The following is a 12,541-nucleotide window of genomic DNA, read 5'->3' on the forward strand; positions in this document are numbered from 1 at the left end:
TTAAAGACCTTGCCCAAGGGCCCTTAGTGATTTTCCAGTCAGGCGGGGATTTGAACCCAGGATCTTCTGGTCTCAAGCCCAACACCTTAACCACTAGACCATCACCTCCTCCCAGATACGTATAAACTCCAGATAAAGACAAGACTACACCAGAAGACAGGTGACTAAAAAACAGAGTATAAAGTACAGACATACCTACTGCAGACAAAAAGGACACGCCCAAACAAAACAGAGCTGCAGACACATGAAGTGATTTGGACAGACATGCAGACAAAGACATGCTGGGAGAGGAAGCAGATCAGCCATAAACCAAGAGCTTGGTCCTGCAACAGGAAAGCAGTATGCTCAAAGGACAGACAACACAACAAACTAATAAAACCCCATAATCAGATCACAACATAACAAGATATTTAATGTTCAAACTGATAAACTTTGTTTTTGTGCAAATATTTGCTCATTTTGAAATGGATGCCTGCAACACGTTTCAAAAAAGCTGGGACAGTAGTATGTTTAACACTGTGTTACATCACCTTTCCTTCTAACAACACTCAATAAGATTTTGGGAATTGAGGAGACTAATTGTTGAAGCTTTGTAGGTGGAATTCTTTCCCATTCTTGCTTGATGTACGACTTCAGTTGTTCAACAGTCCGGGGTCTCTGTTGTTGTATTTTGCGCTTCATAATGCGCCACAAATTTTCAATGGGCAACAGGTCTGGACTGCAGGCAGGCCAGTCTAGTACCTGCACTCATTTACTACGAAGCCACGCTGTTGTAATACGTGCAGAATGTGTCTTGGCATTGTCTTGCTGAAATAAGCAGAAACGTCCCTGATAAAGACGTTGCTTGGATGGCAGCATGTGTTTCTCCAAAACCTGGATGTAACTTTCAGCATTGATGATGCCATCACAGATGTGTAAGCTACTAACACAACCCCATACCATCACAGATGCTGGCTTTTGAACTTTGCGCTGGTAACAATCTAGATGGTCTTTTTCTTCTTTTGTCCAGAGGACACAGCGTCCATGATTTCCAAAAACAATTTGAAATGTGGACTCATCAGACCACAGCACACTTTTCCACTTTGCATCTGTCCATTTCAAATGAGCTCGTGCCCAGAGAAGGCGGTGGCAATTCTGGATGTTGTTGATGTATGGCTTTCACTTTGCATGGTAGAGTTTTAACTTACACTTGTAGATGTAGCGACGAACTGTGTTAACTGACCATGGTTTTCTGAAGTGTTCCTGAGCCCATGAAGATTCTTTACACAATGATGTCGGTTTTTAATGCAGTGCCGCCTGAGGGATCAAAGGTTACGGGCATTCAGTGTTGGTTTTCGTCCTTGCCGCTTATGTGTAGAAAGTTCTCCAGATTCTCTGAATCTTCTGATTATATTATGGACTGTAGATAATGGAATCCCTAAATTCCTTGCAGTTGAATGTTGAGAAACATTGTTCTTAAATTGTTGGACAAAGTGGTGATCCTCGCCTCATCTTTGCTTGTGACCAGCTGAGCCATTTGGGGATGCTCTTTTTATACCCAATCATGACACTCACAATTAGTGTCCTCAGTTCCCAAACGCTTATTGTGTTGTTAGAAGGAAATGTGATGTAACACAGTGGTAAATACCGCTGTCCCAGCTTTTTTTGAAGCATGTTGCAGGCATCCACTTCAAAATGAGCAAATATTTGCACAAAAACAAAGTTTATCAGTTTGAACATTAAATATCTTGTCTTTGTGGTGTATTCAATTGAATATAGGTTGAAGAGGATTTGCAAATCATTGTATTCTGTTTTTGTTTACATTTCACACAATGTCCCAACTTCATCGGAATTGGGGTTGTATGTCTCATATTGGGAAAACTCAGAAGACACTATTTTCAGGAGATAATGGACTCTCTATCTAATGTGCCACAATCGTGACAGAATTCTCATGACAGAAGATCTGATCACATCTGTTTGATCATTCTTTTTCATAAATGGATGTCTGGCTGAATTTGAACAATATATAAGCAGTATTATAGACTATATATTATAGACTCTCCCAAATGTCATAAAACTGTCAATCTCTATCAGAAACCTTTTAAAGAAAATTAATGTTGAAAAAACAAAACCAGCTGACACGCGGGTTAAAACAGCTGCTGAGTTGTTTGTACATGGACGTGGTATGTTTCTGTGGCGTTGTTTTTCACAGGCAACATGACATTTTTTTTTTTCAGTTACATACAACACTTATAAACTTTTGTTTTGATTTTAACAGGTTGCGTTTATGACTAATGGCCATGCAGGTGCACTAAACTTTCTCAGACCTGCTGCTTTTACTGTGACTGCATCAAAATGAACAATTATCAGTTAAAAACGAGTCATCGTAACACAACATCACACTTTGGAATTAATCTGTGCCTCACTTTTTAACGTTAGCAGCTACATTCCATTCAAGCACGTGCTGGGATGCTTCTAATGGTCAAGTCACCGCTGTCGGAACACGAATACTCAGAAGTGCTTTGTTTTCGGACATCTCCGTAGCTGTTTGTTGCAAATGCCGTATACTTTGAAACCGGTCATGGAAGTGCACATATTAATCCCGGTGTATCATTGGATGATCACTAACAGCCTAAATCTTAATTGTTATGATATTGGTGCGGTGTGTCCTTTAAAGAGCACGGGGGAGGGCTGTTGTTAAACTCAGCCCGGGAGAAATGCTGTGTTAAAAAGTAAGTTCAATATACTCGTAAGATCATTTGTAATTTTGTGTTTTTTGTTTTGTTTTGTTTTGTTTTTTGGTAAAAACCAAAAACTCACTTGGTTCTGAAAGAAAGAAGACATAATAATAAGCTTTAAAAAAATTATGGTGCCATTTTTTTTCATCACATTCTAAGGGTCCGAAACCCAATATGGCGTCCAGAATGGTCTCCCTTTAGCAATAATGCAGTGTCTTTGCTAATACACAAGATGTAATTACAAAGTATCCAATTATAGGTTTTCTGGCACAAGGAAACCAATGGAATCCTTAAATTATGTAATTACATTACATAATTAGCAGGATATGAAAGGGTTGAGTTCTTCTTCTAAAAATCATTGAGGTCTGAGGTTCTAAAAACATTCTAGGCTCACACACCATTCCAACTCTGCATAATTTATTACCACCTTTTGAAAAATGTTAGTTACCTATTTTAGAGACACTACACAATCTAGAGCCCATGGATCCCCACGGGCAACACACTAGTAGTTTGTATAATCTGTTTACTGCTCAGTTGACAAATAAAGCAAAGTCCAAATTCAGCAGTTTTTGAGTTCTTGTTAGATGAAGACTCTGCCATGTTGGTTAATATATGGACTCTAAGCAATGTTATAGTTGTTGTAGGTACTTGTTTCCTGCAAATACAAAGAAAATATATCTTTGTATATATCAATTTTGGGCACCCTATGTTTAATTCAGGATGGCAGTCTGTGAAACTTCACACACAAAAAAAAAAAATAAAATAAAATAGTGGTTACAGGGAAGTTGTTATCCATGTGGTAATCTCTAGATACAGTTTTACAAGGAATAGATGCTGAAAATAAATATTGGAACCAGATTTATATCAGTTGTAATGTCACATTTAATGCTGTTTTTTAATCATGGAAGCTATCTTGGATTTCCAGGCATTAGAATGTGGAAAAAAAGGCACCCTATTTTTTTCTACGTTTTAAATCATATTCTAACAGAATCAGGTGAGTTTTTGCATTTGCCAAAAAAAATACATATTTTTATTTCATGACAAATGAGCCTATACAAAACACAGAAAAACTATTTGTACTCCAGTGTGACTGATACGTGTTTGTTTTTTTGCACATGTGCGATTTATACTCCGGAAAATATGGTCAATAGTTTGAGATAATCACTTTCTTCAAAATGCTTGTGTTGAAGTATCTTTTCAAGTTTTACAGTTTGTCCTTCAGTGCAACAATTCCAAAGTGCTTTGTTGGAATGACAAAGAGGCACTTTTCTGAATTAAGCATAACAAAATGATGGAAAATTTCCAGTCTGGATTTAGACTTGAACCACAGCATCAGCATGAGAGTTACGTATGTTACTACGGTTCTATGAATTCCAGATGACCACCAGAGGGCGTTGCTTAACACCTGGATTATCCCACGCGCATGCACAGAGGTTGAGATATTATACAAACAAAGTCACATTAGTGGGCGTGACCTGGGTGACATCAGCCAACAATATATAAGACCGTGTCACCCAGCATTCAGTTCTTTAGGAATCTATCGCCTAGACTCTGAGTGACAACCAACTCTGGCGGTCATCTGAAATTCATAGAACCGTAGTTACATAGTCATTCCTCCTGACTGCCAGTGGGCAGTGCTTAGCTCCTGGATGACTTCATGCCAACAAGGTCACAAGGAGTCTGCACTTACTAAACCTCAGTTGCAGTTCGAAGAGGCCGATAATACAGCCGTCACCACAGAGTGAGGAGCAGACACATCAACTCTGTAGAAGCGAACAAAAGTGCAGAAGATCAGCTTGGGACTCCGACAAGGGCGGTCGCATCTCCTCCACTCTTCCTTATCTCTCTTCCTTTAACCTTCAAGTCCCTACTTCACCAGACTGTGAATTCCTCAAAACTATATTGGATTCTGGATCTATTGGACTACTATTGGATTAACCATGGAATTGGTCAGGTGGTCTCTGAATGCTATTGACACCATTTTTTCTACAAGAAGGTCAGGACCAGGAGATCCTACCTGCCCAGATGGAACATATCCTGCGGGCTATGTCCTCGACTCATGAGGGTCTTGGCGTGTTGCATGCTTGGCACCTTTCTCCATTGAGGATGTCGAGGATTTATTTATTTTTGGTCTCATGGCAGCAGGGCTGGTACTTTTTGGCTTATGTGCTGCCCTGATCTACCGGAAAATTGGCAAGATGGTGGCATCAAGAACCACGGGCCCTTGCTTGTCCGTCATGATTGAGGTTGGCAAGGCAGTGCATTCTCAGACTGTGTTGACTCTTAAACTCAGACGCAAATTGGATGACACCTTGGAGCTGATGCGTGCCTTGCAGTTGAAGCTTAAGGTTTCGGGAGGCCGGTGAATATTCTTAATTCATAATTGGGAATATTCTTGATTTATAATTGGGATTTGGTTGTTCAAGTGGAACTGTTAAAAAGTGTTTTTCACTGCTCAGCTACAACACTCCAGGCTTATCTAGCCTCAAGGACAAATTGCCCACTGTTTACCTCCGGAGGAATTTATTCAGGCCTTGGTGAGATTATTTGGCTCCATTCTTATCTCAACCCACAAAGACAATAAACTGACAGACTTACACATGGACTGAAGCATGCTCCAGCTTTTCCTTTTACCTCCCTTTGAACAGCTAGTCATGGAGCACATAAAGTCTGTGTTGCCCCCCCTCACTGGACCCCTTCTAATTCACATAACTGTCCAATCGCTTGACCGAGGATGCCGTCACTACTACTCTCCACCCAGTCCTCACACATCTGACAAATAAAGACTCATATGTCAGAATGCTGTTCATTGTCTTCAGCTCAGCATTCAACACAGTCATTGCCCAACAGCTGCTTTTCAAACTGAACCGCTGTTCTGTCGAGATGAGGTGCGCGCACCTCCGTTCGACAGATAAGTCTGTCGAGATGAGGTGCACCGTCAAGATGAGGTGCCTCGCGTAACTGCACATGCGTGCACTGAAAAAATTACTTGACGAAGTTAGCTTATTTTGATGGGCAAGTAAATGTATAAATTGTTCATCCGAACATACAAGTACTACTACTCACTATATCTACTACTATCTACTACTACTATCTACTCACTATAAAACGATAAGTATTTTTAACCTGGAGTTTATTTCCACAGGCAAAATATACATATACATACATTTATGCTCCTAACGTAAAATACAGAAAATGTTTTACTTATTAGGCTGTAAATACACTGAATACAATTAATAAATAAAAAAAACTTTGACGGAAAAAACAAACAAGCAAAAAAATGCGCATGCGCAGTTGCACGTCAAGCGAGTTACATCATCTTCAAGTCTGGGGTAGAGCGATGTGCGTATGCGCAGTAGCACGACGCACCTCATCTCGACGTTCACCTCATCTCGATGGGACACCGCCTGAGACTGGACACCTCACTGTGCAACTGGCTGCTGCACCACAGGCAGTGCGGGTCGGCAGCAACACCTCCAGCATCATCAGCTTGAACACGGGGCCCCTCAGGCATGTGTGCTGAGCCCCTTCCTCTTACCCTGCTGGCCCACAACTGCACATTACTGCACAACACCAACCTCCTCGTGAAGTTCACAGAGACATAACCGTGGTGGGTCTGAATGATGAGACCAACTACAAGAACGAGGTGAACCATCTGACCTCATAGTGTGAGCACAACAATCTCTCCCTGAATGTTGAGAAGACAAAAGAACTTGTTGTGGACTTCAGGAGAGCACACACCCAACATTCCCCTCTGACCATCAACTTTGCTGCTGTGGAGAAGGTGAGGAGCACCATGTTCCTGTGTGTGCACATCACAGGGGCTCTCTCCTGGACCACCAACACTTACATCACTGGCCAAGAAAGCTCACCAACGCCTCCACTTCTCCACAAACTAAGAAGAGCTAGGGGTCCTCTCCCCCCCCCACCCCACCATCATGTGCACCTTCTACAGGGGCACAATTCAGAACATCCTATCAAGCTGCATTACGCTGTGGTATGGTGCCTGCACCGAATCCTGCCGCAGGACCCTTCAGCGCATCGTGAAAGCAGCTGAAAGATCACAGGCACCACCACCCCCCAGCCCCCAAAACATATATAGTACCCGCTTCATTCGCAAGGCCAATTGCATCATAGATGTTATATACATAGACGCCTCATGACTTGCTGCAACTTAATCCAGCATCATCGCCATATTGGATGGGTCCCTTCACAATAGGCTAGCACCGGAGTCAACGGAGAGTGAGCAAATATGCTGTTATTTTGTGCTGCTTACTGTTGCAATAACCAGCGCAGTGTAGAAACCAGATCTCATGGGATTACTTTTCAAAATAAGATTGAACAATAATTTTGGTTATTTTACCATTTGTAATATTATGTCATGGCAACAAACAATGTGTAACATTATTGCAGCAGGAGCTGGTGCTCTCTCTCATTTGCTGTGTTTCCATCCAACTAGTATCGCAACTCTTAAGCAAATTTTCATTAATGCAACAAAAGGAAGAGTGCATTTGTGTGCATTTCCATCCACTTATGCGCTTTTGTTTCACGGCAAAATCAAATTGTGCATTAAAATAGGTGGATGGAAACACAGCTACTACTCTTGCTGTTTTTTTCTTTTTCTTTTTAAAGGTTTCTCAGTAATACAGGCTTGAGGAGGCACATTACAGAAACCCAATTTGGAATTGCGAACCATCATTTCATGCTTCAGTCATTTGTGGTGTCTGTATTTCACAAAGTAAGGCTGCACCACATCACAAAATGAACTACACTGGAGTTACAGAGTGGCAGCACACGCAAGAAGCTGTGCAAAACAGGTTTTTTTCAAGGGTTTTAGCTCCCCAGCCCCAGTTGCAAGACTAACAATGTAGTTTAAGACCCTGGAATGACTTGGAATTATATTGCTGTCTTTTCCTGGCCTTGAAAAAAAAAATTATCTTTGTAACAAAACCTGGTGAGCGAAGCAGAGGAAATTGAAGTGATGTCCTGTGTGTGTGTGTGTGTGTGTGTGTGTGTGTGTGTGTGTGTGTGTGTGTGTGTGTGTGTGAGAGAGAGAGAGAGAGAGAGAGAGAGAGAGAGAGAGAGAGAGAGAAATAATTCAAATGAACAATCCAAACTTGTTTCTTTACTAAATTATAAAATTATTTCATTTATCTTTATGCCATACCATAGGTCTTTGTTAAAGAGCATAAAACAAAGTCTTTCAGCATGACAGTACATATTTTTAACATGTGACAGCATCTTGTATTGTAACTGAATCTCTGCTGTTTCGAACAAATCCAACCGTGTGAAAATCAGTGAAAACTTCGGGGAGTTACGGATTATTGTAGTTGGGGATACGCCTTCCGCAATACAAATAAATGCACTGGGGGGCAATAGGGACCCAACCAAGATGGCAGCCGCGTTGATACGTCAACTCCAATAGGTAGCGGCAGTCCATCAGCCATCTACGAATATAATGTCTATGATCTGCATCGTGGAAGATCCTACCTACACATTAAATGCCCTTTCAGCCTGCTACCGTCAGGGAGGAGACTGAAGAGTCTCTGGACCAGGACCAGCCAACTGAGGGACAGTTTCACTCACAGAGCTGTCAGAGCGCTCAACTCCCTCTCTGCTCTTCCATCATTTTGCCTGCTGCCCCCCTCACATACAAACTCTGGATCCTGACCCCCCAGTCACTGACTCCTGACACCCACCTAACAAACACTGAACATATTTCCAAGGACTGCTTATATACAGGGATGAGATTTTTCCACGGATTTCCTCGGATTTGACAGTCCTGGGGGTCGATTTTGTGAAATGTCCGTTGAGAAAACGTTTTTTTTTTGGGGGGGGGGGGGGTAAGAATGAAAAAAAAATGCCAGGGGTACCTTTGTTTAATAAAATTGTCGTCTATTCAGAACACTGAGTGGTCTTTCTTTGTTATCGCCGACGCAGCAAGTTCAATCAGTCCGTCAGTCAGCCGAATGCAGAAGTAACGCTGTGCTGACAGTGACCGTGCACAATGAGCATGTAATGTAAGGGAGGTAACTGTGTAGTCTTTCAACTTCCAATATTCGGTAGGTTTCCCTCCAACAAATCATAAAAACCAAGACGGTATCGAAGCACAGTCAAAGCTATTACTTACGTACGTTTTCATTGGTTACAGTATTACAAAGCTTATGACCAATCAGCGCAAAGGTTATATATGCGTTTCTCCCGCCCTTTCTTCGGTGTTGCTTACACACACACACACACACACACACACACACACACACACACACACACACACACACACACACACACACACACACACACACACACACACACACACGCAGTCAGTGGATTATGTAAACAGACATTTTGACGTTATTGTAGTGTGCTACAACATTGTAATTATATATACATGTATGTGTGTGTATATTATATACATGTATACACGTGATGACAGTGTTATAGGTGGAGATCACATCGACTAAATATAAACCTTATATGGTCTGACAGTTCAATGGACATAGAACGTTGGATTATACATGCCTCTCTTCATTGGCTTCCTGTTAATTCTAGAATAGAATTTAAAATTCTTCTTACTTATAAGGTTTTGAATAATCAGGTCCCATCTTATCTTAGGGACCTCGTAGTACCATATCACCCCAATAGAGCGCTTCGCTCTCAGACTGCAGGCTTACTTGTAGTTCCTAGGGTTTGTAAGAGTAGAATGGGAGGCAGAGCCTTCAGCTTTCAGGCTCCTCTCCTGTGGAACCAGCTCCCAATTCAGATCAGGGAGACAGACACCCTCTCTACTTTTAAGATTAGGCTTAAAACTTTCCTTTTTGCTAAAGCTTATAGTTAGGGCTGGATCAGGTGACCCTGAACCATCCCTTAGTTATGCTGCTATAGACGTAGACTGCTGGGGGGTTCCCATGATGCACTGTTTCTTTCTCTTTTTGCTCTGTATGCACCACTCTGCATTTAATCATTAGTGATCGATCTCTGCTCCCCTCCACAGCATGTCTTTTTCCTGGTTCTCTCCCTCAGCCCCAACCAGTCCCAGCAGAAGACTGCCCCTCCCTGAGCCTGGTTCTGCTGGAGGTTTCTTCCTGTTAAAAGGGAGTTTTTCCTTCCCACTGTCGCCAAGTGCTTGCTCACAGGGGGTCGTTTTGACCGTTGGGGTTTTACATAATTATTGTATGGCCTTGCCTTACAATATAAAGCGCCTTGGGGCAACTGTTTGTTGTGATTTGGCGCTATATAAAAAAATTGATTACTTACTTACTTACATGTACATGTATTTGAGGATATACATGTACATGTATGTTTGTTGACAAGTGTGCCATGCTGAAAGTGGAGAATGCTGAAAATCAAGTAAGTCTAGTTATGAAAAAATATTTTGGTCTCAAAAATACACATGTACAGTAGATGGTCTTAGTAAGGGTTTACAGTTTGAATTATAGATATGAACACCTGGCATTTATAGTAGTTTTTAATATCATTTTAGTGCAATTTACATGTTTTAAAACAGCAAAAATGCTTTGGCTCCGCCCTGGACCAGCCCTGGCCTGCAGCCCCTGGACCCTGGCTTATTTTCCTCTGAAAATCGAATTTGCCAATCTCATCCCTGTATATATCACATGCACTTTAAATTAGTTTGAATAAGCTCATCCATGTTGAATCACTGCTCAATTTGCACAAACCATACGGCTACCATCAGGTACCTCACTGGCCACATTGTACTGTGTACCATATTTATTTATTGATTTTATATTCTGTTGTTGTGTTGTTGTTGTTGTTTTTAATTTAATTTACTCTGTATTGTCAATTCTCAATATGTCTGTCTATGCATTGCAGAATTGACAAAGTTGACTTGACTTGAACTTTTGTAACTTTACCTCTCTACACTACCACAGAAGACTTTAAATGAAACAGTCAAGTTGTGTTTTTGGTGTGCTGTAGATTTTTACCTTTAATTCAAGACGTTTAAATATCACATTAACCGTTGAGGAATTGCAGCCATTTTAATGCAATGTCCTTCATTCTCAGAGACCATAAGTGTTTGAACTTGCTAACTATAACAGTATTTGTTAATAAAAACCAGCATTTTTGCAGCAAGTTTTATTTTGATAAGTGAGGTGATGGATACATGAACATTTCCACATCACTGAATGTATCTTGGATCTCATTTACACCTACTGTATATAGGCCCTGAGGCCTGTTGGTGCCGGTGCTTCTTTGTGGATTCCATGGCCTTTAGTGGATGAGAGTCTACAGTCCCACAGATGGTACACCATCACTTCCCCAGCCAAAACTGGTGCCCATTTACAACTGGGTGAGCTGAGAGAATGCAGATTAAGCAAGATTCAAACCTAGGTCTACATATTGGCAGGCCAGCTCCTTATCCAATGAGCTAAATGCTCTTCATTTACACCAGTCACAAATAAATACTGTCTGTGGAGAAAACGATCTCTTTGAACCTTTACAGTCAGTGTTTTAAGCCATATCGTTCCACAGGAACTGCACACACAGAAGTGAACGGTTTGTTGCTGGCTATTGATCAGCAGTCCATGTCTGTGTTGGGGTCATTGGACCTTAGTGCTGCTTTTGGCATTACTGATTACAGTATTAAGAAGTCCAAGACGGATTCTGTGACTTGGAAATTAATCCATGTATCCATCCCCTGACATGTCAAAAGAAAATTAGCTGTAAAAGTGGAAATTGGTCTTAAAAACAATCCTCATATAAAGTTTGTCCAGTGACTTATAGCTTCTGAAAATGGAGGGACTATGGATGCAAATGGCTGGAATTCCTACATGGTTAATGTGATGTTTTTGGTAAACCTCTTGAGTTAAAGCTGAAAGTCTTTACAACAAACACATCTTGAAGGGATTGTTTCATTTCACCTCCATTGTGGTGTTGTGCAAACACAAATATACAAAAATGGAGTTTAAGTTTACTTTTAAAATCTCCATAAGTTTTCATGTCATGAGTGTTCTGGTGGAGGATGTGTGGGTTGTTTGAAGATATGTTCTTGTACTTGTTCCTTTTTGCAGTTTGTGTTTTGTTGAGCTGTTGTCTCATTCAATTCCATTGTTTTCACTAAAAAAATTTTTCCTACATTTGTTTCTTATCAGAAAAAGTTGAGATGTTATGGAAAATGCATATCTGGCTTGCAGCATTGCAAGGTTTGAATCATGGCCCGAAGGACCTTTGCTGCAGGTGTCTCACCATCGTTTCCTATAACTGAAATAAAAGATAAAAATTTGCCAAAAATATATTAGAAAATATAACACACTCAGTGCAATAATGCCTTTTTTTTAAACAACATACAATGTTTCAGTTCAGTCTTCTTGATGGTGTTTTGCAAAGTTGAACTGTAGCATTGGAACAAAGAAAAACTTTGGTTTGCTGATCTTTTTCCCGTTTCCTCACAGAATGCCATGATGACATTCGAGGAGGAGAAGATGCAGATGGCCTGTGATGACTTGAGGACCACTGAGAAACTGTGTGAGAACGACAGTGTTGGAGTCATAGAGACAATCAGAAACAAGATTAAGAAAAGTGTAAGTGTAAAGCACTAAACCAAACCACAAAAAAAAAATTAAATGATTCCCAGAAGGGGCAACAATTAAGTAAATACTTATATATTGTCTCAGTGGGCAGAAATTTAATTAAGTCACACCAGATTCATGCATCTGTGCTAGGGGGAGGGGGATAATGCCGTCATATTAATTTGTTCTCTTGTATTACACACTGGTGCAGCATGAGTTTTTTACCATCATCCTTATACCCCGTCACACATAACCGGAATCACGCAGAGTGGCGTCAGATTTATGAATTGGCGCACA

At 40.9% G+C, this 12,541-nt stretch overlaps 1 protein-coding gene across 1 annotated transcript in view; it reads left to right on the forward strand.

Moving 5' to 3' along the window:
- LOC117519330 (tetratricopeptide repeat protein 39C-like) overlaps positions 1-12,541 on the forward strand; it is a 125,085-nt gene that overhangs the window by 67,981 nt on the left and 44,563 nt on the right. The window contains 1 exon segment of the mRNA XM_034180685.1: positions 12,128-12,256. Within this exon segment, the coding sequence (XP_034036576.1) occupies positions 12,128-12,256 (129 nt within the window).

This window comes from Thalassophryne amazonica, chromosome 10, assembly GCF_902500255.1.
Source record: "Thalassophryne amazonica chromosome 10, fThaAma1.1, whole genome shotgun sequence".
NCBI lineage: Eukaryota > Metazoa > Chordata > Actinopteri > Batrachoidiformes > Batrachoididae > Thalassophryne > Thalassophryne amazonica.